At 37.4% G+C, this 27,374-nt stretch overlaps 1 protein-coding gene and 1 long non-coding RNA gene across 3 annotated transcripts; both read left to right on the forward strand.

Moving 5' to 3' along the window:
* Positions 1-2,549: 2,549 nt before the first annotated feature.
* On the forward strand, positions 2,550-27,187 carry LOC105924272 (suppressor of tumorigenicity 14 protein homolog). 2 transcript variants are annotated; one of them, XM_036149640.1, is made up of 7 exons: positions 2,550-2,872; positions 14,343-14,488; positions 15,221-15,325; positions 19,669-19,855; positions 21,815-22,086; positions 22,768-22,904; positions 25,963-27,187. In XM_036149640.1, exons 1-7 carry the CDS (start codon positions 2,868-2,870, stop codon positions 26,119-26,121), a joined length of 1,011 nt encoding a protein of 336 aa, XP_036005533.1. In that variant the 5' UTR covers positions 2,550-2,867; the 3' UTR covers positions 26,122-27,187. The 2 variants fall into 2 exon arrangements, with proteins under 2 accessions (XP_036005533.1, XP_036005532.1); XM_036149639.1 differs by having other exon boundaries at positions 2,550-2,870; positions 14,332-14,488.
* LOC118566673 lies at positions 9,313-11,285 on the forward strand. The gene is made up of 3 exons (XR_004933200.1): positions 9,313-9,913; positions 10,194-10,341; positions 10,516-11,285. It is a non-coding gene; the product is annotated as an uncharacterized LOC118566673 (long non-coding RNA).
* Positions 27,188-27,374: the final 187 nt, after the last annotated feature.

Here is a 27,374-nt window from a genome sequence, read left to right on the forward strand (position 1 = left end):
GCACCCAAAAATCCAACATTTTTACTTATCCATTGGTAGCTTCAGCATTCTTCACCTTGGACTACAAAATTGCAGCATGAAAATGTCTGATTTGCAAAATTAGTAAGCCAGAAGTCACTGACCGTGTTTAGCAGCTCTGCAGAAAATGGTGTGATGTAACCGTTCAGTTTTCTTTTAGTATTCTCTATTATCTTTTTGAGCAGATTGAAACATATGATCCAAACACAATGTAATGATATCTATGCAGCACCTGGACAGACTACATTCTAATTATCTGCACCCCTAAAGGCTTCCAAGAACACAATGCAAGTATTTAAGGGCTAAAAAGTGATTTATTTTTTTATTATATGCCACCTTTTTAACTTTTGGTGATTTCAAGATGCAAAAAAACAATGCAAAATGCATGTTTTACTACCAATAAAGTTTTGATGATTATGATGTATCATAAAATTAAAAAATATTTTTGTTTGTCAAATGTGCTTTCAATGGGTTTGCTTCGTCATTTTGCTTTGAGTTTGTCTCGTGCAATAGGATTTAAGGATTAATTACTGTATGCAGCATATTTCCTATAATTTTTCATGTAGCTGCTCCTCCTAAATTCAGGCAGGTCCTAAAACATGGAGGAAAAGGTAAGTAACACACGTGCCTCAAAATGTTCACCATGGGACTCGTTTATAAAGCTTGCACAAAACGTGGCCTGAAGCTTGCTGTAAGTCACTTTCCACACAAAAGTTGGGATCTTTTAAAAAAATAAAATAAAATAAAAAGACTGGAAAATGTGTAAGCTCATTTTGCTGCCAATCTGCATGATTCCTCTCAAACAATAAATTTCCCTCATTAAATTATCAGACTTTAATCATAAATTGATTTTATCTTCAGCATTCAAAACCCCCAAAGTTATTCATGCATGCACTGGACATATACATAAGGACCCTTCAATAAATGACCATAGGCCATCTTAAATCTTAAGTCTTCAACATTTGATCTGTTTTTTTTTTTTTTTTTTTCTGCCATTACATTCTCTTCCCCAATGATTATCAGGGTGACGTGGAACAGTTAACACATAAATGTGAGAAGGTGTGAGGCAGTTACTCTGTTTGCTGTAAACAGTCCAATACAATCATGCGTAATGCTGCGCGGTGACTTCGTGGACACTGCAGGAAACCCTTGCAGATTGGAGAATTAGGAGGAATCGCGGTTTGTCCTTTGTCTTCATTGATCCTACTCCCACCTCCGGTATCCAGACTGCAGTTACATACCTGAAGGAACAGGGGGCGCTGGACAGCCGTGGTGAACTAACATCTATTGATAGAGTGTTGGCTTAGCTGCCTGTTGATGTCGTTATAGGTGAGGTTGACCGCACAAATCTGTACGATCAGTTTTTCCTATAAGAAAAATCCTTAATGTCTTGGTTTTATAGAATGTTATCCTTCAAACTTCCCCTCGGTTTTAATTTTTCCTCAACTGTGAAATACATGGTCATAATATGAGATCAAGGAGTGAATACTTTCTCATCTAATTAATACAAAAAGAGCGTTGCAGTTAGAACTTGGGCCACCTCGCACCTGATACTGACATGCAGAGCTTGAACCCGGACACAGTTGGACAAATACGGCTTGTTGGTCTCCAGCAGGGTGACGAAGGCCAACAGCTGATGCCTGCCGCTGTCCCTCCTGTCAGGTCCTGCAGGGAGGTAGGGGACGTTTATTAAGCCTAGTCCACATGTAGCCAGATATATCTGGAAAAACAAATAGTTTTTATGCGTCTGCGCCTTTTGTTCACATAAAAACTCAGTTTTACATAGTAAAACACAGACAAGTCTGAAAACTCCAGAAAAGGTGGAAATTTCTGTGTATATGTGACAAAACAGATTTTAGGATCTGGCGCATTACAGTCTGTGACAAATAATGCTCAGTGGCGCAATTGTGCAGATTGGTGTGGATGAAAACTATATATAAATAAAATAACAATCCCGTGTGTACAATATTGTTTGGGGGTGGTATTTTCTTACATAAAAACCCGGCTGTGTGGGTACAAGGCCATAGTCTGAGGTAGCAGACTGTTAAATGGACACTTTTCAGGTTTTTATTTGTAAAAATGTAAAGGTTATGCATTATTATCCTTCCTCTTCACAATAATGACTCTTACACAAACCTTAGAGTTTGTAGTTTTGAGGTGACAATATGTGAATAATTACTAGGGGTGTGAATACTTTTTAAAGACTGTAGATAATTTGTTTTTGTTATTATTTAGGGGGGAGATCATGTGAACCCAAAAGTGATGCACAACTAAGGTCAGGTGACCGTCTCTGTAGCTGATCATCCTTAGACAATTTGGGTTTGAATCTGACCGCTGAGGTGGTCCACACCTTGTCCAGAACCACCGCACAGGGTTTAGATGGACTCTTCTGAGGAGGGAATGAGCCTGATATGCTGTTAGGGTTGGGCGTTTGCTCTCTCAGGTAAACAGGAAGTCAGCGCAGGTGTAAAAGGGGCGGAGTTTATCTGCAGAAACTACCCGGTTACCGGAAGCAGGGATTTTTTTTTTCTTTTTGTCCGTCCCTCCTTCCAGATGCACAGGTGGACATTTTCGGCTCAGATGTCCATTTCAGCCGGAGAGGGACTTTCTTTATAAATTTGTTGTACTTTTTATTTTATTTTTTATTTTGTAGGTAGTTTTTCAGTTTTCTGTTGTTTAATAGTTAACTCAGGGTTAAGCTTGTTGCTGGGCCTGCAGGTTCACTCCAGGAAGCGGACTTCGGGTCCATCAACTGAAACTAAGAGGAGGAATTAAAAAGGACAGTTTGGGACCTTTTTAAATATTTTTTTTAAAGCAAGCTGAGGAGTGAAACAAGATACGGCCCTATTATGGTAAGATTTCCACGGGTGTCGGTGCCGTCTCCTCCTGAGTTTCTATATTTCATGTTTTCCATGATTTCCTGAATATTAATCCCGCGTCTAACTGGTATGGAGGGAAGCAAGCGGGTGTTTTTTGTTTTCGTTTAATATCAAGTAGATCTTAATTGTTTTTGACAATTATTCTGTTCATTTTTAATATACTATTAAAATTAAAAAATAAATATCATTGGACTTTGAATCGTTTTGCTCTTAAAAGGGTTAATGAAAATAAAATAAAATAAAAAGCAATGTTGGGTTTGCCTTTTGTAATTTTGCACATATAGGTGTCAATTAGATTGTGACCGGATTTATGTATCAGGTAATGTCTTCAGGGAAACCTAAAAGGAGAAACTGAATAATATTCTACTGCACACACCTTTTTTCTGGGATGTGTTCCAAGAACTTAATAGCAATGCTTTTATATATATATAAAAAAAACTGTATCTGTGGCTCAGTTCCTCCTTCAGAAAGACAGGTTTCAAACCAACACCCATATTTTCATTAAAAAGTTACTCCCTAGAAGTTCTTTTGACAGTACAAAAGTCAGCTGTAGTGAATTCTCGCATGTTTATCCACCTTGTTGACGCCTGTTCGCGCCAGTCCTGATGAAAAATAACCTTACATTTGTTCCACAGGATGGTGTTGAATTTTTGAAAAGTCAAAAAAAAAAAAAAAAAAAAAATTACACACCTTTCTGAAATGTAAAGAAAGCAGAGCTGCAGGCCTTGTCACGGCAATCAATTAAAATACAAAGCAGCGTCACGACCAACCTGCGCACGATGCTCGTTAAAGAAAACAGAACAAGAAAAGGATTTAAATGCAAAATATAATAGGAACTGCATCAAATAAAAGAAAATGCAGCTTCGACCAAGACAAAGGAACAATTTACAACTGTAGAGGCAGGTGACAGATGATTCTCAGAAAGCTTAGTGAAGTTATTTTTAGTTTCCCCCGGAGGGGAGCGCGATGTGAAGCAACACCGTAAGAGTGAAACACAAAAGTCACTCACAGTAGCCAAGATTAGTAATATTTAATAATGTTATATTATTCATAACATTTAACTTTACACTAAAGTTTAATAAAACCTTTCTGATAAACCTCTAATAAGTAGGCTATTCAATTTCAAAAGCTTTTGAAGTTATTTCTGATAAACTTAGAACAACTTTATTAAACTTTTTAAAAATGCTAATTTTGTTACACTTTTAAAATAAAAGTTAATTGTTTTTTTCCATAAACTTGTGCTAACTAATTGTTGTGCGCTAACAGACAACCCAGAGATTGATTAATATTATGTCATCATAGTGTTGATAATGTGTCCCGCATTGTCTCTTGATGTTAGTGAGGGACAATGAGGGACCACATTTGTTTTATTAAGATCTGGTCAACCTATGTAGAATATAGAAACTAACCACCACAAAGCCCTAAAGGACATTTTTAGGGATACCTTTGATCCCACAGTGAGAATAAAAAACAGATTTCTGTTAATTTTTTTATATTTATAGCAATCACTCGGCCAGAGAAGGAGAAACAACCAGTTTTCCTTTGATCTGAATGGGGATCAGCGGGTTAGATAATGTCCATTAACTTGGCTTTAAATTCTCACAATAGCTTACAGTTTTAAGTATTTCCCCTTTGGTCCTATTCAGTGTTATGGGTTGAATATAATAGATTCTGAGAGGATGTCTTTGTTGTCTCATGTAGATTCAGCTTCACAAAGAGGACTCAGAAAACCCCTGATTTATGTGTTATGCATCTAAATCTGTGATTATTATCCAACCAAAAACACTGGAAGGGATTTCTGTTCCAGAGGATTTAAAACGTGTGTCTCTTCCTCTTCAGGATGAGATGCTTGAACTTTTCCCTTTAGAGCTTCAGTCAGGTGTGCCGCCAGAAATGTATGGCCCCATGAAAAGAAAAATGAAAAATCTAAATCATCCCAAAACCTCATATATTTACTGGAAATTTATTTTTATTTTTTGCTGCCCCTGTCCATTAGGTACCCTTGGAATTGTCCTAAAATTCCCCCCAATACTGCGATCCTGACTTCAGGATCGCAGTATTGAATGTTTTTAATTTAGCTCAGCGTGAGTTTCGGGTTTGGGCAAACCAAAAGCGTTGCTTCCTGTATGTAAAACGCAAAGCCGTGTCACAGTTTTGGCGGTAAACACGATCAATGACGAGTGACATCTAAAGTTGGTTAATCTTATTTATTCTGAACATCAAAACTCTTTTGTGATGTGTTCAATAACATGTGAACTAGGCTGTTTTTGAGTTTTACTGTCCTGCAGTGAATACTCAGGTACATTGTGTCAGTCTGCGGTTCGCTCCCAGCAGGTTTGCTCCCAGCAGGTTTGACAGGATTTTACATGGTGAAACTTGAACTTGTACTTCCTCCCCCGCCCCAGTCTGTACGACATCCAAAAGACAGAGATGTGTAGAGTAGCCAGACATTTTACTCGGGTAAGAGTAGCGATGCTTCAACATATTTTTACTCAAGTAAGTGTAAAAAAGTATTTGGTAAGAAGGCTTCTCAAGTACTGAGTAAATATTTCTAACAACTGATTTAATATTTTAAAATCATGTAATTGGTCTGGCGAAAATATTAAATGTAGTACAAATTCTGGTATTTTAATGACTAACATAAAAAATAATAACAATAGCGGTTACAAAGGAACAATTTCAGGCAGAAGAAACACTTCAAAACAATGTCTTTCAGCATAAAACTTATTAAACCAAGCGGTTAATGTGTATACAGTAAGTTAGGACAGTGCAAAGTACTTCCAATGAGCTGGTGAAGATTCTCAGTTATCCAGGTCATGGTCATTCCAAAAAAACAACAACAGGACTTTTTTCCCCAAATTTGAAGACATTTTGCTTCCTATCCACAAAGCTTTCTCAATTCAAAATGTCTGAAGTAATGTGAAGTAGCAAGCTTTATAGCTTGCTAATTAATTTGCACGTTATCTAAGCCATTACAAGGCCTTTGTTGGGCAGTACTATAAAGCTTGCTACTCCACACCACTTCAGACATTTTGAATTGAGAAAGCTTTGTGGATAGGAAGCAAAATGTCTTCAAACTTGGGGAAAAAAGTCCAGTTGTTGTTGTTGTTGTTGTTGTTGTTTTTTACTTTTTTGGAATGTACTTCCAATGAGAATATCTACTGTTTCCTGTGGTTACTTGACCTGTAAATGGTTCAATGAGGTCAGCAGATGGAAAACAACATTTAAAAATAACAAAGCTTGTGTTCAAACAAGAAATCTCGCCTTACTATAAACTGTAATGTTTCTCTGGTGCATTTTTGGTTGAAACAAGCTTGTTCCTTATTCAGTGAAGTAACTCACAGTGGATAGAGTAGCCAGATATTTTACTCAAGTAAGAATAGCAATACTTCTTCGTAATATTTACTCAAGTAGAAGTATGATGCAGTAAAACTACTCCTAGAAGTATATTATGTTCAAAAACTTACTCAAGTAAATGTAACTGAGTAAATGTAACTGGTTATTACCCACCTCTGCCTAAAGGCAACTGCTCAGCCATGTATGATTCAGCCTTGAAGTAGCTCAGATACATCCTTAGTCCTGAACACTAGAAAGATTTATTTCCTGGAAAAATAAAGGTTACATGAAATAAATTTAAGTCCAAACTTTGACAAGACCACTCAAAAAAGACTTATTTTGGGATTTTGAGCTATTCAAAGATGGATCTTTTGGCATGTTTCAGATAATTTTCCTGCACCCAAATTCAACAGCATCTGAACTTAAGTTCTGCTAGAGAGCAGAATCTATTGTTCCCTCAGTTGCATTTAATCCTCCCGTTCCTAAAACAACTCCAACCATAACAGTACCACCAACATGTTTCATAGTTGGTATGTTTTTTTTCTTCTTAATTCTCTTCTAGGCCACCTGTAAGTGGATGTAAAGCTAACTCAGGCAACTGTTGCACTGCAGAGAGTCCTTCGCTATGCGAATGTCGCCCACACTGATACCTGGATGACAACATATTTTTGATACATTGTGCAGCCCTAGCTCTCACTGCTGTTCAAAGAGTCCCAAAGCATTTAGAAAGTTTTTTTTTTTTCCAGACGGATGTCAATAACTTTTTTCACCTGTTCTTGAATTTCATTGGATTGTAACTTGATGTGTCAGTTTCTGAGATATGTAGCCTAACAAGCCACCTGGTTGGAATTTCTGGGTGTGTTCTAAAGTTATTTTCACCTTACATACCAGGTAGGAGTCTTAGCATGTCAGAAAACAAAACTAGATTATGTCTGAATCATCTACAGAGGTGTGATGTGGAGCCCCTCAGGACCCATTTTGTTTTCATCATATAATTCCACATTAAGCAGTGGTTGAATGACAACTACTTATAGCTAAACCAAGACAAAACTGAAACTTTTACTATTGCATTGGACAGTGCCATGACCAACATTAAAATACCAATTGGGTGATTTCAGACTTTCACAAAAGTGTAGCCTCGGGTATTTTGGTGTTATTTTGGATTTATCTTTTTCCACTTAAAACAAATATTGAGAACCAGCATTTTTCATCGGAGGAACATTCTGAAACTTAGATCAATGGTTTAACAATTAAACTTAAGATAATAATTCATGTTTTTGTCTTAACAAGACTGGACTATTGTAACAATCATCTCCAGGGTGTCCAAACCTCTGGTGCGAGACTACTGACTCGCTCAGAGTAACTTCTATAAAACCCCTGATATAAAGTCCCTAAAACGGCTGCCAGTCAGGTCGAGGTTTCGGTTAAAAACTTTCTTAACTTTCAGAGCTCTACATGGCCCAGCTCCTCCTTATACTTCTGATTTGATTCATACTTCTTGTGTGATCTGAGGTAATCAAATCAATATTCTTTGGTGGTCCATCCCACCCACTTCAGCACTTGAGACAGATCTTTCCAAGCTGTTGCACCCAGAATGTGGGATGCATTGCCTATCTTCCTATGGAATTTGGACTCAGTGGGTATTTTTTAAAAACAGCTACACGCATTTTTATTTTTTTTTAAAAAAGCTTTCAGTTAAATTTGAGCTTTAATGATATGCATTTGTTTGCATTGTTTGGGATCCCTGGTTTCTCCCAATGTTGCAAACCAGCACATGGAGGAGGTAGAAAAGAGAGCTTTAGGGTCCTTTTCATGGACACCACCAAGCCATTGCTTCAGGTATGTTGAAGACACCTGAGTTTAAATTAAATCTCAGGAAGTCCAACATTTCACTGATCAAATCAACTCTATTGATAAATATATCAATTTCACACGAGATGGTTTAAAAAAGGCAGGTTGGTTTTCCTGAACTGTGACATCCCAGTCTCAGATGGAGGACAGCTAGAAACTGAGGTTTACCGCAGACCAGTCCACTCAGACCAGTACTTGTGGTTTGACTCCAATCATCCACTGGAGCAAAATTAGGAGTCATCAGGATTCTGTATCACAAAGCAGACATTCCCACAAACTCAGCAGCCAGGAAGAAACTGGTACTGCTTATAAGGCTGCGTTTACCTACAACCTTACAGACTGAAGAAGTCTCTTGTTTCAACAAAGAACCCAATCCAGAGGACGTATCCAGTTTCTTTTTTTTCTTTTTTTGTACTAACAGTAATATAAGATTATTTACAATTACAAAAAGTTATAAAATAAAATCTACAAATAAAACACATAAATATTACTGTTGCAGTATGAGACTAAAACCACACCATGAGCCAGGATAAGACAGATGTTTATTTCAGCTACTGGCTCTGAGACTGTGTGTAAACCTGAAGTAAATATGTGATGCCAATTTTCATAATATGGCTTTGTGTATATAAAAATATATCAATGCTTCATCCTAGGTATATTTATCAAAGTATATCCAGCAAGGTTATGTAAAATACAGTGGTGAGTGCTAAAAGGTGAGTGTGTTATATACCTTAGAGCAGCATGGTGAATGGAGACCAGTTCAGCTAAGGTGGTAGAACAGGCAAATCTATAAATGTTGTCACTATAGTCCGAAGATCTTAAAATTAAGATCTTTATCATGGCAAATACCAAAATATTTGTATCTTTCTACAACCTCTGAGGTATCACCGTCCAGTGTTTCAGTAGGAGGTATGGTTACCACCACATTATGAGAAAACAGGAAAACTAATTTTGCTATTCAGGACTAACTTTGAATAATGGAGGGGAATCTGTAAATAGGCCGGTAGCTGAAAACTGTAGCGTTCACTTTCGTTCCTGTATTCGTGGAACTACTCTATTATTGTCTTAAATGATAGATCATATATTCAAATGCCTAGAATAAAAAGTTCTCCACACAAAATCGCGCACAAGGCAAGTTACAGCCAGTTTAAGACGAGAAAATGTCGTAATATTTAGGTCGTGACCGGCCGCTGCTCAGCCAATCAGGTGACCTAAGTAGGTCGTGACGTCATCAAACAACATGGCGGAGCTCATAGTAAACAAATGTGTTTATTCGGGATAGGAAGAAAATCCAGCGGAAACATTGTAAATATGGAATGTGAATGCCTTTTGCATGTTGCCGGGAATGACGAAGAACACACAGAACCATTTACTCAAACGAGGTGGGAAACTTTTCGTAGTTTTTGCCGTGTTTGGGCTGATTTAGCCGGCGATGAACGGACGATTGCCGATAACGCGCTTCCCCTCCTCTCCTTCGAATTTGATGATATACCAAGCCACATTGGCTACCACCCGACCTGTTATCGCCGATTTACCGACAGGAAGCGAATAAATGCTGCCCAGAAACGAAAGCACGAGCCCGTATCTGATGAACAGGACATTAATAAGTTGCCCCATATCCAATCACCAAAAACGACTGAGATCAAGAGAAGACATCGCCATCGGATTTGCCCCTCCTCAACAAGATAATCCAAAAGCTGGTCATAGCCAGCCAAGAAAACATGTGCTGCCAGCTGTCTGCATTATATGCAAAATAAGAGAGAAGTTTGAGACTGTCAGTAATTCTCGCCAGAGGGTGAAACTTGTCAAGGCAGAGACTGTTGATGGTGGTAAGTTAATACTTTCTCTGTAATCTATTGTTAAATTTTTCCTTAAATTAAGTGGATGTATGACTTGTCTATATCTTTAGCCATGCGGATAGAAACATATTTAGGCCTATAGGAAAAAGGTTTAATAATGTCATCATAATGTTTATGTTTGTTTGGCTCAGCTATGTTGATAAATGCAATTTTCTTGGAATGATGCCCCACGGTATAGATTTTTTTGTAAATATGTACCATGATGCGGTTTATATTGACGTGTCGTATAATAAATATTTTATATTTCTAGGATTGTTGCGAAAAGCAGCAGAAGCAAAGAAGGATGAGAGTGTGTTTGTACACATAAGAGATAAGGACTGTGTAGCTCTTGAGGTCTCCTATCACAGAACCTGCTATGGATCATACACCAAATTCTTGACAAGATCTAAATCAGAAAGGTATATTATGAAATTTCTCTCATTGTTACTGACAAGTTTTGAAATTAGGATTTGTTACGTTTGATGTAGACCTACCCTGATGATAAATAACTGGCACATAACATAGCCAGCCGTATGTGAGTTTTTGTTGTGCCTCTCTATTTACTCATATTTCATTTCACTTTTTAATTCCAGTCAGACACCAGATGGAAGATTGTCTGAAGGTTACAAAGAGTTTTGCAGAACCGTTGTTAAACAGAGACTGATAAGTAACCAGGAAGTTCTACGAATGTCAACATTGGTAAACATCTCATAATCGATGGTATGGCACTCATCCAGAGTTTGCAAAATATCCCAGCAACCTTTGGGGAGCTTGGTGATCTGATACTAACCCAGGTCATCCAACAAGCACAGAAGTCGGGCTGCAGCAGAGTGGATTATGTTACGGACCGTTATCCGGCCATCAGTACAAAAAACACTGAGAGAATGAGAAGAGCATCTGATGGTTCTTAAAAGATTCAGATCCATAGTAAGCAGCAAAGGACTAGTGGGGACAACAAGGAGGCACTGGAAGAATTTCTGTACTCATGTTAGGCAGAGGGAGACTTCAAAAGTGTGAAAAAAACAATAGATGTCTATTTGACACATGGATCAATGTGTCACCTCATAAGAGTAACAGCAGGTTCTTCACATATCAGTGTCAGTGATTATGTAGCGATATTTTTGCCTTCTGATTCGAACCAATCCAAGCGTGCAGTGAGACAACACGTGCGCGCTCAAAACCGGTCTGGCGCGAGTTCAACTCTGAAAAACTCTTCTCAATCCACCGTCCTCGCGCTCAGTTCCATCTGTGCTCGCGTGCTCGACCTGCTCATTCCACGCGCAAGCACAAATACTGCAATCAGATGGATTAAATCAAAATGCTGCAGCTTTTGGCAGAAACTACTAAACATAATGGTGGGATTGAAGGTAAAAAATAAAAATAAATAAACAGTTTAATATTTTTGCCTAAAATATTTAGACTAAAATATTTGAGTTACTAAGAGTTACTAAGTGAGGTGTGAAAAATTATTTTGTCTCTTTTCTTTCCAGCTTCGGGGAAGAGATGCAAAAATTTCTTCTGATCATAATCATCATCATTGTCATCATTATTTGAAAAGCACTTTAGATAAGAGATACATCAGATAAGAGATAACATCTAATAAAATGACTTGGCTAAACACTCAACAATAAAAAAAAAAAGATAAAAAAATAAAATAATAATAATAATAATAATAACTATAAAACACAATATAACCAGCCGGAACTGCAGAAATATGAGTACCAAGAAAAATATTTAACAATTCATGATTTGCAAAGACAAATTGATTCGAGTTTTGATGGTTTCCTCGTCTTCACCTTTATCTCATCTTATAGATCTCTTTCTCATTCAGTTCAGGACTTTCCTTGGGTCTATATTAAAATCCTACAGTAGAGTAATGAAATGTTGATTCTGGATGTAGTGTAGGAATTTCTTTAACATAAACCAAAAGAATATTTTACATTACCCCCCAGAACCTGAAAAAAAATCTTTAAAAAAGAGACAACAATATTTCCACACCTCACTTAGTAGCTCAAGGAAATATTTTAGACTAAATATGTTAGGTAAAAATATTAAACTGTTTATTTTTCTTTTTTTCCTTCAATACCACCATTACGTTTAGTAATTTCTGCCAAAAGCTGCAGCATTTTGATTTAATCCATCTGAATGCAGTGTTTGAAGCCATACTCTGATCACTGCAAAAACGGAACTAAAAATAAGTAAAATGTTCTTAAAATTTGCGTATTTTTCCTTGATTTGAGCAGGTAAATAAAATCATCTGCCAATAGAATAAGATTTTTGCACTTAAAATAGGAACAACTCATCTCCATCATCTTATTTCAAGTGATGCATATCTAATTATCTTATTTTAGGGGTCAAAATACTCATTCCATTGGCAGATAATCTTATTTACCTGCTCAAATCTAGGACAAAAACACAAATTTTAAGAATATTTTACCTATTTTTAGATCCGTTTTTGCAGTGATTAGATGGAAAGAAACTTGTCTGTGATTGGCTGGTGAGGAGGACAGTTTTTGAAGTCGCGAGCGCAGAGACAGAGTTGAGCGAGCGGAGAAACAGTCGAGCGAGCGCACAGCTGGTGTTGAACGTGGAATGCGCAGGTTGAGCGCACGAGCAGAGATGGAACTGAGCGCGAGGACAGTGGGTTGAGAAGAGTTTTTCAGAGTTGAGCGCGCACCAGACCGGTTAATATAAATTGGTTACCTGTGCTCTGAAATTAAAATTTTATCATTAAAATCTAATGATAAATATGTATATCTAAGTGTATGTCATTGTTGTTGGGGCTGATATTTAATTTCCAATTTTAGTGAATATAAATATGTTACCTGTGCTCTGAAATTAAAATGCGATGATTAAACTCTAATGATAAATATGTACATCTAAGTGTCTGTCATTGTTGTTGGGGCTCATATTTAATCTCCTATTTTAGTTAATAATTGCTGGAATGGTAAATAAGTGCCTTATAAACAATTTTAATACTGGATTCGATGTAAAATATCAGTAGGACTACTTTTAAATGTGAAATTGAAAAGCCATGGGTGCAGCTCAGCCTAAGGCCTTAATTTCTTGAAAACGTGCAGTTTTCATATCACTTTAACTCAGAAGTCATTTGAGTGAGCTATTCAAAGCCTGTAATATTTGCAGAAAGTATTTAGATACACCAGATAAAAGAAACTTGGTTTTCATTCTTCTCTTCTGAAAAAAATGGGAAGCACTTAAAATTAAGGGAAAACCCAGATTTGTCACGTTTTTTCAAAAAGTTGGCTCTTTCAACACCTTGTAACTTATGAATGTGCAGGTTTCACGTGGAGAACTTTTAATTATGAGTTTAGTCCCTAGTAATGATTGAAAAAATGCAGAAATAGTTTAGTTCCAGAGTCACAGGAACGAAACTCAATTTAGAGCAACCCTACAGATTACAGCTACCGGCCTAAAAGGGATGAAACCAGTTTGAAGATTTGAGTGCATCTAGAGGGGGCGCTGAAGAGTTTAAAAAAAAAGTGTCATACATATGGTAAGAGGACAATTTAAAGTTTGAGTCTGATTTTTCCAGAAAAAGGAAGTCCCTTTTTGCATAACTGCGCATGCGCAAGACCGTCTTGCATTGCTTTTCCGCTCTTCAGGGGGTTCGCGTGAAAATAATCCCCCAAATCCACTCTGGTCTTATTTCTTTCTACTGAGGCCTTCCTCTTCTTCTCATAAACATAAACATGAACATGGTTCGCTTCTTGGGACTCTCAGCCACATTGAAAGTATACAGTGAGAGCAGTGGAGCTACAGTGAACGGATAACCGCTAAGCTAACATCTAAGCTAACCGCTAAGCTAACTAGATACTTAAACACTAGAAGTGCACATGCGCAGCCAGCAAACAGAAACCAGGAAGGAAAGAGCATGGACACTGGTGTTACATAGGCGCGTTAGAATGATCGGCATGTGGGACAAACAATAGATAAGGTGATTCCCCCGGGACTTGAGGTACAGAGGAGGGTGAGAGCAGGAACAAAACTCCCTGCCCTTAGGACTAGAGATTGTTGTTTTGGTTTTTTTTTACAGGCCTGCAACTCCCACAGAGAATGATTTTTTTTTTTTTTTATGAATGCACAATGGAATTACTACTTTTAGGATGGAAGGACGATTTTACCCAGTATAACAAAAAGTGTTTGTGAACAGGATTATCGACTATAGCTTTGAGCTGGTCACAGATTTGATAAATACATAGTAAATAGATTAAATTACAACGTGGGGATTTGAGACATTTAAGTGCAACAAAAGTACACAAACATTGATTTCTTTTTACATTCTCAGTCTTAAAATTCCAAACCTTCTTTGGGAAAAAGTTTTTCAGGTGCATCTTACATATTTATTTAATTTTCTGTTTGTCTATTTTGTTTATTTGTTTATTATTCAGATTAAACCGTTTGAGGCAGATCAGTTCCTGCCAGCGTCGGACAACAAAAAGCTAGAGAAAAAAAAGCGTCCTGTAAAGACGGGCATTGTGATCGGTGTGGTGATCTTACTAGTGGTCATTGCTCTGGTGACTGGGTTGCTGATCTGGCATTTCAGCTGTAAGTAGCTCCTCCTTTTAAGAAATAAATGGCTGTTATGAGTGGGGATTGATTGTGAATGTGCTGCTCTGTGTAAATTTAATATTTTTAATTAAAAAAGGCCCTATAGAGGGTGAAGAAATAAAAATGTCATGGCAGCATAGCGGAGAATCAGAAGCAGCTTTATTAGTCAGGATTGTATGTACAAACTTTTAGTAGTAACCTTTGTCTCAACAAATGACTTTGTTTATAAATTCATATATTTTTTCAAAATAGCTTTAACTGTGCCTTTTTACCTTAAGATTCTTTTATTGATTATAAACTGTGTGAAGAAGGAACATTTTACTTTTTTTTTCTTTCTTTGCCTTTGTCACTTTTTTTTTCTTCATCATCCCTTCTTCCTTTCCTTCGACTCTTTCCCCCCCCCCCCCCCCCCTTCTCCTTTGTTTCCTTTTTTCGTTTTCTTCCTTCGCTGTGTCCTTCCTTCCTTGTAGGCATCCAACTCGTTTATATAGCACAATTGAAAAGGACAAAAATTGACCAAAGAGTTTCAGAATTTCACCTTTTGGCAGAAAAGATACATTAGTTTTTAATGACAGAGATCATTTGAAAAGTCTTGTTTATATTTACTTATATTATCCAATAGTAAACATTTTTCAATGATCTGAAACTTTAAAGTATGAGTAATTGTGGATTGATTCTTCTACAAGATATTTCTTTTGTTTTTTTTTACACTCACGGTGTCGTCCACAGCCTGTTCAAATCAGTTCCCTTGCAACAATCAGCGGTGCGTCAGCCGAAACCTCACATGTGACGGCCGGGATGACTGCGGAGACGGGAGTGATGAGACAAACTGCAGTATGTTATTTACTCTCATTACATTCAAACTACTTGTTTTTGGCAAAAGTGGCCCTCAAATGCCAGGAACTATTAAACAGCATCAACATTCATTCTTATTAGTATATTTTATTGATGTTGTCAGTGTTGGGCAAATTACTTAAAAAAGTAACTAGTCATAGTTACAAATTACTTCTTCCAAAAATTAACTGTTTCGCAATTATACCTATTTGATTATGAATATTATTAGTTATAATTGGATATTTTAATGTTATTCTAGTCAAAGGTAAGCAACAACAAATTTTTTTTTCAAAAAGGCTACCAGCCTTTAATGATTCTAACTAGCAATTGGGCCTATCAATTAGCAATTATTAACCTTATTTATCATAAAAGATGGCTGTTTAACCAGTTGTGAAACGGAGTTAGGTTAGCCACCAGTGAAGGTTAATAACCACAATATATAATTGCAATTGGAATCACTAATCATTAATCACAAGCAAAGGAAAAATCTCTGTGTACATTTGTGTTGCTAACTAAAGGATGATTCGGGGGGGGGGGGAGTAATTGGAAAAGTTTTATTTAAAACGCAACAAGGCCACGGGGAAGGATCATTGAACATGTACACAGATCAAATTCTGTATAAAAATCTATATTTTATTAACAATTCTATAAAACCATTTCATTTAAAAAAAAAAACGCTAGACTTCAGGCATACTACCTAGTCCCTAAGAATGAAAAGGAAAAACGTCTGCCACGCCCCTCAATCAAAGGTGCGTCTCCAACTGCACCTGGTACACAAAGTGGGAAGGGTAGAACACCATCTCACCACACTAACACAATGCATTAGCTTCAAGCAAAATCCACGGGAAACCCAAGAAACAGAGAAAAGGAGAGAGAGAAGAGAAGAAAGGACAAGAGATTGGAGCTTTATGATATTCCACAGAAACCAAATTAAAGTACAACAGCTTATCACCTGAATTCAGTCACACAATGTAAATATTCAACAAACTCCCTTTGGAGTAAAACATCAGCATTAAAAACCTACTTCTAAAAACATCTGTCCAGGCAAGTATCGATTTCTCTATAAGAAACAAAGTTCCTTCCCTTCTGATGCTCCCAGTCAGGAGAACAGCCCAGGGACATAGTGCGGCTCAGCGCAAAAGGCCAGTAGCTCCTTGCTACGTCTTGACGGCTTCAGCGGCGGTTGGAGATGCGTCGCCTTGCCCCATCTGCGCGGAGTGGCGATCTTAGTCCTTGTGATCTGCTTGGTCAAAGCAGGAAAGATATTGCACCTCGTTTGTCAACAGAAAGGGTGGGGGGACTTCTTCGTTTCTCCTTGAGGCTATGCACTCCAATTTAATTAAAGTTAAATTGCCTCCTCTGTCGTAGGATTAACGGAGGAGGCTCTGTCAATCCTACGACAGAGGGTAAAAGGTGATGAGTCAGCGCGGGGTCCATGCAGTTTACAGTATGCGCACAGTACACCCGAGTATGTGTGAACTTTTAGGCAGCCCACGCCCAGAGTACTTGATAGTAACAATAAACCTGTAAGTTAATATGATATAAAAGGGAAGTTTATTACAAGTCTAACCTTGTAATTGTGTTTAGATGCCTTTGGAGTTTCAGGTCTGAGTCCATCACTACACCCAGACTTCGGGGCCTGATTTGTGGTTACTAGCTGAAGCAGCTGAAACTGTGTGCTAACTCTTGATCGCTCCTCTATTGGTCCAAAATTTATTACATCAGTTTTATTTTTATTCAATTGAAGGAATTTTTGGCACATCCATGCATTGGTTTCTTCTAAAACCAAGCATTTACTCAGAGCTTGAAAGGGTTTATAGTCACCTGGTGACATGGTGATGTAGAGCTGTGCGTCATTTGCGTAGCTATAGTAGCTGATGCTGTTGTTGTTTTTTGTCCGACATTATTTTAGCAAAGTCACACCAAAAGCAACACTAACTTTAGTGACCTCCAGTTGGCATAACCGGGTGTCATTACCGCCAGCGGGAATAACAATCTCACTGTATTTACGCTTATCCTTAGCCAGCAGTTTCATGAAGAATTTGATGTTGCTCGTTCTTGCCCCTGGCAGGCATTTGACTATGGTTCTTAGTGTCTCTAGTGCCACGTTTCTGACTATGGAGCTGCCAATTACCAGAGTTGGCTTCTCAGTGGGTGAGTCGCTGAGTGGGGAAAGTCTGTTAGAAACACAGTCGGGTTGGTGGTGACCTTGGGTCTGGAATCTAGAGCTATGCTTCCCACAAACCGTCACCCAGCCGGCCTGGTTACCCGGCTGCTCGGGTACTGCTGGAGGACCGCTACGTGAAGTTAGCCCATGTGGTTCCGCGCTAGCTAAGGGGCGGCTCTCAGCTGGTTTTTCAACACCCCGGAGCCGGTTCTCCAATTCTAACACCCTCGCCTCCAGAGCTACAAAAACACTACATTTATAACATGTACCATTATCACTAAAGGAGGCAGAGGAATAACTAGAAATCTGACACAGAGAGCAGGGGATAGGGGGAGACTTAGACAGAGATGGAGAAGGTGATGAAGGCACAGGGGAGGAAGCCATTGTGAGGCTAAAGCTAGGCTAAAGCTAAAGTTTAGGGTAGAGACCTCTTACCACGCAGAGAAAAGCAAACTGTGTGAAACACGAGGAATTCCCAAACGTGAAGTGCAGCAACAGAGAATGTTTTAAAAGTGCTTATGTATTAGAAACAGATGTCACAGCAAAGATATATTAAAGATAAAAACGAGAGAGTCTAGAACACCTAAACACAATCCACACTGCAGCAACAGAAAACATGAAGTGACGCAATACGCCTTATTGCAAACAGGAAGTGATGCAACAGAGCTCGGTGTCGTTTGCATAGTTATGGTAGCTGATGTTGTATTTTATTATCTGAGCTAGAGCTAGCATGTGGATATTAAATAGAAGGGGGCCCAGGATGGACCCTTGGGGAACCCCACATGTGATTTTAGTCGTCTCTGATGTAAAGTTACCTACTGACACAAAAAAGTCCCTGTCCTTTAAGTAGGATATAAACCTGCAGCAGTGTTGCAGCAAAATATTTTCTTCTGTAATTGTTGCAAAAGGTGGTTTCTAATAAGTATTAAATTAGGATTCTTAAAAAAGCATACGACACTTTTAAGATCTTTATTTAAAAAAATATTTCATATAGCTTTTTATTTCAATGTATGTATTGGCTTATCACAAAAAAGACAAAAAATGCATCAAATTGTGTAGTTTTAATATGAAAAACAGTTAGTGGGTAAATGTTAAAATTCTCTTTGAAAAATATTCTACATTTGTGGCAATGTTAAAATCAGGTTAGTGTTTTCACCACAAAGCAAGAAGTTATGAGGGGTGTTATCTGTAGATATAGTTATTTTTTTTATCTCCCCAGAGGCTGATCTGAAATGCACTGATCTCACATACAAATGCAAAAACAACAAATGCATCCTAGGAACAGCAACAAAATCAGACAAGGTTCTGATTCATGAATTTGTATCTTTTCGCATTGATTTACGTAATGCTCTCTTGTCCGGGTTACCAAGGAAAGGTTTTAGAGACCTGTAGATGGTTCAAAACACGACTGCTCGCATCTTAAACAAGACTGGGAAATATGAGCATATTATTCCAGTATTGATATCCCACTGGTTGCCTTGTCAGGTTTGATCTGATTTAAAGATCTTGCTGCTCACCTACAAGGCACTAAATTATATGGCGCCTTCTTATCTCTCTGACCTTTTGCACCATTACAATCCACCTCATGCCCTTTGATCTCAGGGCAAGGATCTTCCAAAAAGAAAGGCTAAAAGGAAAATAGTAGTGGAGCGTGCGTTTTCCTTTGCTGCCCCATCTTTGTGGAACAATCTCCCTGTAGACATTTGGCAGGCATGTTCTGCGGAGGTTTTTAAAGCCAAGCTAAAGACCCACTTCTTCACTTTATCTCATGCGGCTTGATTTGATGCCTAAACTTAAGTTGTTTTATTTTTGGTGTTTCCTTGTTGTTGTTTATGTTTAGGCTCTGTTTTCAATTTGTGTTTTCTTTACTCCTTGTTTTGCTGTTTTTACCACCTACTGTTCGGAACTTTGTTTGAAAGCACTTAATAAATAAACTTGTAATTATTATTATTATTATTATTATTATTATTATTATTATTATTATTATTATTATTATTATTATTATTATTATTATTATTATTATTATTGGTCTGATGAGAACTGTGGTATGTCATAAATAAAACATGTCTGAGATGAAGCTCCTCCCCCTTCTTCGTGGCCTTCTTAACCAAACCGGTTTTCACATTTAGACTGTTGCCACTGGCCTTCCTGTTACCGTCTTTTTGTTGTTTTGCAGACTGTGGGAAGAAAAAAATCTCTTTGAGTAACCGTATTGTGGGTGGAAAGGAGACGGATGAAGGAGAGTTTCCATGGCAAGTCAGCCTCCAGTTCAAAGGTCTCGGAGCTGTCTGCGGAGCGTCCCTCATCAGTGAGACATGGCTGGTCACTGCTGCCCACTGTGTGCAAGATGACGGACAAAACAAGTAAAGTTTCAGTTTATACCTTTTTCTAACAGCTGGCCACGCAACACACTTTAGCCTTTGAGCTTGATAATAAATATAGCTGTAAGGAGAGATGAAATGAAGTCCTAATAGAAGAAATCTAAGTAGCCATAGTGAAATTATATCCTTAAATATGAGTTATGCTGCCCTCACAACTTTGACAGCTAGCTAATACTTAAGCTGGAAACAGTCCAGTCCTTGGTTTTTTTTTTGTGGATTTATTTGCAGCTCTTTTTCATTTTGTTTGCAAAACTGCAACAGAATATCAAATAAATGATGTCTCAATTATGCATAAAATACATTTATTTCCATCCATCCATCCATCAATTTTCTAACCCACTTAATCCCTCATGGGGTTGGGGGGGTTACTGGTGCCTATCTCCAGCGTTCACTGGGCGAGACACATTTATTTGCGGTTATCTTTTGTGTATGCCTGCTAGTTTTAATGTTTCAATGCGGGGGCGATGGGCACATGAGTATGTACCTTTTGGCTTCTATCTGACTTCATGCTGGTTTCTAATTGGCTACTTAAAGATTTTACTCTAGGCACAGCTCACTGCACCCGTGGTCAATTGCCTCTTATTTATTCCCTTTTTTATTCTGGTTCTATTTTACAAGAACCACCAGGCCCAAACACATCAGAACCAAAACCTATGGGAATGGATTGTAGTATAAATATACAAATAAATTATGAGATCAATGCATGACTAAATTGTAAATAATTTCATACTTCATAGTTTAAGGACATGGATACAGATTGGTTTGTCTGTAATAGGAGAGGGCAAAATGTCAACGCATGGGTTTGAAATTACAGCACAAATTGACACAGACTCTTGCCAAGTCTTCCTGTTTATATTGCTGAGCGCACCAAAATAACATCTACGAGTCCAGTTGGTATTCCCTGCTCTATTATGAACATGATTAATGTCTGAATTACTATACAAAAATCTTCTGTGCTTGTTATGGAACCTTTAAAGCATAGCAGTGTTCTTCAATCTCTCCATCCATTTATCCATCTGACAGTTCCTCCATCCAAACATCAGCCCACCTGTCCATCCTTCCACACAGTCTGTAGCAGACTTTGGCTTATGCATAAAGGTTGTTCACTCAGAATTGTGGAAATTTGTGTATGAAAAGGTATAGAAGCTTTTATTCTTTAATCTCTTTCTTTAAATATTCCCTCTCCTGTTGAGAATGGAGGTGATTGCATTGTGTAGGATTGCATTCACAGTCATTGGTTTTAACCGAATATGTAAACATCCATTCCAGATGCCTTTATAAACACAGCTGGATTTTGGGGTTTAATTTATTTCCTGTATTTTGAGATCCAAAGTTGTTGTTGGGTTTTTTGTGAAATTTATATATATATTTTTATATTCTTTTTCTAGTTTGTTTTTTTTTTTTTGGGGGGTGGGGGGGGGCTCATTTTTATTTATTTTTTCAAAGTAGGCTGACAGGAAAGAGGGTTTAAGAGAGGGGTGAAGACATATAGTAAAGAACCTCAGGCCGGAATCGAACCCAGGTCAGCCACGTCAAGGACTAAGGCCCCAAATACACGGGTCGTGCTCACTAACACTGTGCCATCGGAGCACACCCTTAAGTGCAATTTTTAATCTAAATTATGAGTTTGCACCACCTGTCAGTAGCAGAGATTTTTTTTCTGGATGTAAGATTAGTATAACATGGTAGTGTTAAAAAGTAACAAAACAGTTCTTGAGTTGCTTCCATTATTCAACTTTATAAATCCTTAGTTGTTTGTTTATTTTATTTTTTTTGCTGGTTTATTTTTACCATTGGAAAACAGTCTGAAAGAAAAGTCTCTGAAATAATTTTTCACTTTCGCTAAAATACAGTTGTGCTTATTCGTTTGCCATTTAATCTGATTGAAACCCCAGAAATGATCAGAGATTAGGAATAATCTGCTTCCTTGTTTGTTTTCAGAATGTCAGATGCTACGGGTTGGGATGTTTACCTCGGCCTTCATGACCAGCAGAAGACCTGGTATCCTGTCGTGAGGAACAGCCTGAAGCGGATCATATCTCACCCTAGTTACAGCCACACCACCAATGACAATGACATCGCCCTGATGGAGCTCGACAGTCCCGTCAGCTACTCTAACTACATCCAGCCCATCTGCTTACCAGACGCCCAACAAAACTTTCCGGCCGGTCACAATGTGTGGGTCACAGGATGGGGACTAACAAGAGAGGGAGGTGAGTACACAGGAATACATTCCAATGAGCTCAAATAATTTCTCATGCTGTAAATTTTTTGTCCATATGTATTAAATTAAATGACTAATTTAAGGGTGTAAATAATAATTAAAGAGCATCCGATTTTAAAGACTTTAGCTGGGGCAATGTGTTTTTTACCACCTTTACTACGGCAAAGCAGCAATTACAAAATCAAGAAAGAATAAAGAAAAATACAAATGACTCAATAAAAATTTAAGAGCTAAACTTTAAGATGATAAAACAAAATAACTGAAAATCTGGATTTCCTGGCTTCCTGTCATGATTAGTCATTAATTAGTCACATCAGGAGTGGATGTGATGTAACAGCGGTTTTATTGCAGTCAACCACCAGTTTCTCAGTAGACCTTTGATACCAACAAATGCAGTGTAAACAATCATTTTAGGCAATTTGTTTGATAAAGGTATCATTTTAGGAAGTTATCTCTAACTTTATTTTTGCATTTATTTGCATCCTGTATTAAGTGTGTGTATGTATGTGTGTGTATATATATATATATATATATATATATATATATATATATATATATATATATATATATATATATATATATATATATATATATATATATATATATATATATATATATATATATATATAGTGGTTTCTAATGAATCATTCCTTTTTCTTTTTTTTTTTAGGAATAGCTGCAAATAAACTTCAGAAAGCTTCGGTGCAAATCATTAGCAGATCTGAGTGTAACACTTTAATGGGAGGTCAAATCACATCACGGATGCTTTGTGCTGGAGTACTTGCGGGAGGAGTGGATGCTTGTCAGGTAAGGAGCTTTTTTTTGTCTTTTACTTTGATTTTCATGATCTATTTTTCATTTTTGGGATGTTTTTTATCATTTTCCTTCCTTTTTACATTGAATTGTCATTTATTTCAGTTGGTCTATGTTGTGCAGCTTCACAACAAATGCCTCAAACCTCTTTACAAAATGGATCCAATTTATTATAATAATTTAGTTAATTACGTTGCATACAGTATATTCTAATTTTAATTCTAGTTATAAATAAACAGTAACAGTATTGTTTAAAAAGTTAGAAATGGCATGAAAGAAATGGAATAGGCCATTAGGAGAGTGCTAGAAAGAAATCAAATACTGGGATTTTCCTAATGGCAAAAAATAATATTTTTTGAAATATGATTCTTACACTTGCACCTAAAGTTATTCAACACACAGTGCAAATTTGATTTATCCGTAAAATATTTAAACTAGCTGCTGTTTCCAATGAACAAATTAAGTGAATTAAGTAGCTCAGTATAAACAGTGTTGTATAGCAACGAAGTAAAAATACTTCACTACTATATTTAAGTATATTTTGGAGTACTTTTTTGATATGCGCTATGCGCAAGCGGGGGCTCCACGCAGCCAATCACTAACGTACCGGGCCTTTGATTAACAAGGTAGGCACCCCCCTTAACTCCACTCTCATTGGTTTTGCTGCCTTAAATTCCGCCTTCCCTCTTCCTGATTGGCTGTTTCTATTGCATGTGTGTGCGCGTGCATGTGAGTGCGTGCTTGGATCGCGGGATTTAATTTTGGATTCATACTGGGTTACTGCCGTCACCACAATTAATACTAGACTACGAAACTATTCCCAGTTAAGAAACTCAACATTATCTGCACTAAAAGAGGGGAAACTCTTCCTGACTGCTGAGTAGGAGTCAGGAACAGGTCTAGGGAGCAGCGTGTGTTTGAGGAGGAGACAGAGTGCAGGTGGAGGGGCTTACTGCCCGATCAGATAGTCTGAGCGTAGTGGCTCAGAGACGGATCACAGCGTTAATTTCGGTGATCCTGCGTTATGGCCAACAAAAATGTTGTGTGTTTATGGCAAAATACGAAGCATTTCTCAGCAATGGAAAATGAACCGCCAGCAGATTCAGAGGCCAGAGAATTCCCTAAGTATCTAACATATTCTACCTCCTGCAATGGAAGGGAAAAATTGTTAGGGACTGGCTAATATACAGCAGGTCAAAAAAGCCTAATTTTGGCTGCAGTGCTTGCTGTTCTCTTATGAAGAAAAGATCAACTAGTGCACTAAATTCAATAAATGGGTTGAAAATATAAAATGCAGAGATTTCAAGGACATGAAGTATACAGTTAAGTTGAATTTTTGGTGTGTGGGTGTGGTTGTGGTTGTGGTGTGGTGGCGGCAGGTGTAGAGGGGGGCCCCAAAAAGCCTGTTGTCCCGGGCCCTAGCAAAGCTGTCAGCCTGCAGGTGTATTTATTAGCAGGTTTACCACTTCCTGTAGGTTAACTAAGCCTGGTTTATCACTTAACTATGTTCTTAGTATACAACCCCTATGCCTGCACTTGGTTGTGTGCAGTTTTAAAGTATATAGCACTGACCTTATTTGAAGAAGGAAAACTGAAAGGTTGTGTTTTCTGTCTAAACTTGGTCTAAATTTTTCTAACTTGTTTATATTATTTTAAGTGAATTAGACTTTCAAAGTTTACCAAAATCTAAAAAAGGTCGTTCAAACTGCATTGGCTTTGTTTTACTTTTTACTTTTACTTTTTATTACATTACTTGAGTACATCTATTTTTACAGTAATTTTCATACTTAAGTACAAGACATTTCAGATACTTTAAGACTTTTACTCAAGTAACATTTCAGTCAGTGACTTGGACTTTTACCAAAGTCATATTTTGGAGAGGTACTTATACTTTTACTTGACTCCGAGATTTCAGTACTTTATATAACACTGAGTACAACTAACTCTACAAATCACCACTTTTAATGAGTACTGTTGTTACGTAATTATTCAACCTTTTTTTTTTTTTTGCTGCAATGACCTTCTACAGGTGGTTAATAGAGACCATTTAACCTCAAAGTCATGTGTTTAGAATATGGGTGGAAACTGGAGTACCCACTGAGAACCCACACCTGCACAGACTCTATGCAGAAAGACCCCAGGCCAGGATTCAAACCTATGCTCTTCAGGCTGCAAGGCAACAGTAATACCACCTCCTCCGCCATGCAACCCCCTTCGAGATATACTTAGGATAACTGTATGTTTTAATTTTGAGATGGAAGAAATGGTTAAAAGTATGAATTAGTGTTGCATTTAGAAGAAATCCTTGTAATATTTACTTAAGTTGAAGTACTTTAAAGTTATTGTGCAATTTATTTATTGCAATCTCCTGAGCTGTTTCAAATTTTGCCAACAAACTAAATTTGCAGTGAGGGTTTAATAATTGTAATCACAGCTTTAAATCTCAAGCTGTTTTTTTTTTTTTTTTTTAAATATCAGTTTTCAATGCAGAATAATCAAATTCAGGTTTGATCTGTCCACGTATTTTGTATTTCACACAGCTAGCCTTGATGAGAAGCTATAAAGAAAAATGCCAATTTTGGCACCTTAAGCATCTAACAGTTAGCCAGTTGCAGTATTCTCAAAATGCCTACATTTATATGTTCATATCTTGTCCGTTATTGGTATTTATTTTTCCTGAAAAACTGCCAAACTGATGATTTTACTGATTTTAGGCAATCAGACAAGCAGTCTATCAGTTGTCTCTGTGAAAACCACAGGGTAGCTTGAGAACCTATTACTTCAAAGTAAGAGTCTCAAACACTGATGGAGCATAAAGTATCCACCTTCATATCAAGGTCTCAAAACCTTGCCTCACGTTTACTTTCCATAATGAATTTACATCCAGACTGTCATTGGGAGCCGCTACGCAAACAAGAAAATATTTTTTTTTTTTTTTTTATTATAAAATATTGTGTCAGGAGTATTTGTTACACTCCCATTGCCTACATATTATGACCTGGTTATAACAGATTAACCATATCTGCATTTCCTTTTTTTTTTTTTTTTTTAGGGAGATTCTGGTGGACCTCTGTCCAGCCCAGAAAACGGTCGTATGTTCCTGGCAGGAGTGGTGAGTTGGGGGGATGGATGCGCTCTCAAGAACAGGCCAGGCGTCTACACGACAGTCTCAGACTTTCGTGGCTGGATCAAAGAGATGACGGGAGTCTAGTTCACTGCAACGATATCGGACAAAATAATTAAAGCTATAAACTACTGACTTGGATTATTGTATAAGTAAAACTCCAGTCTGACCACCCATCCTGCGGATTCAGTGAACATTACTTGTGGTTGTATCATTGGTGGCGTAGACATTTTTTGCTTTTACAGCAAGTGTATGCCTTTTAAGCTAACTGTGATCATTTTTTATGAAGGTGGCGATTGGTTAAAGGAGCAATAAGTAAGAAATTTACTTTAAAATCAACCTTAATCGTTTTAATTTCTCACCTGGGATTGTAGTAACACTCCCTATAAACAATCAGTCCTCTCCATCAACAGTGTCTTAGTCACTTTTTTTCTTCTTTCAAATGTAGAGATACGGTGTGGAACTACTTTGGTTGAGAGTGTAGCCCGTGTTTACTTCCTGGTTCCTGAGCCAATTATATAAGAGTTCCCATGGTTTCCAGAACAGAGCACAGCATTTGGTATTTTATTTTGGCAAAAGAGTAGCATCCTGCAGACATGGAAGCCAGTAAGAAAAGAGGACAGGAAGTAAAAAAGAATATATAATAGACCTGTCCAGTGAAAGTAAAACTTATGTGGGCTTTCACAGCAGAAAACAGCAGGAAATGTGTGTGTGTTCCGATTTGAAACACTATGTGTCATTATTACTTATCGCTCCTTTAACTGTTTTGTACGCAAATAAATATTTTATTGTTTTTTTTTTGTTTTTTTTTTACTATGCTTCAGAGAAGCATTGTACATAGTCTTTAGGCACTGTTGTTACACAAATGTACGTATGAGAGCAGGTTTTATGAATAGTGTAAATAAAAGCTGATTGAGCTCTCGCTCATTTGATCTTTCCCCCTATGTATTGGTTATTGAAGGTTTCACAGAAATTCCAAGAAAATCTCTAATTTGTACTCTTTCGATTGTTTCCATCATGTGATATTTTAATTCTAGAGAAATATACAAATTTTTATTAGCTTGAAAATTGTAAAGGTCATCTAACAGTTCCTGCATTCTAACTATGACTTTAAATGTGTTTTTAATATCAGATGTCTTATAATAAATTTTGAAAAACCTTCTGGGTAAGCATTATTGAGTTAGAGGCTCCATTACTGCATGATCCGGTGAATAATATTAGTAACCTCTGAATGGTTTACCTCTTCGGAGGTGCTTCTGAAAGCAACGCATTAAACTCCACCCCATTCAGCCATTTTTGTAGTCTGCTGGGGGACCGTGGTATAATGAATTGTGTGGGTT

Source organism: Fundulus heteroclitus, chromosome 18 (genome assembly GCF_011125445.2).
Source record: "Fundulus heteroclitus isolate FHET01 chromosome 18, MU-UCD_Fhet_4.1, whole genome shotgun sequence".
NCBI classification, from domain to species: Eukaryota; Metazoa; Chordata; class Actinopteri; order Cyprinodontiformes; family Fundulidae; genus Fundulus; species Fundulus heteroclitus.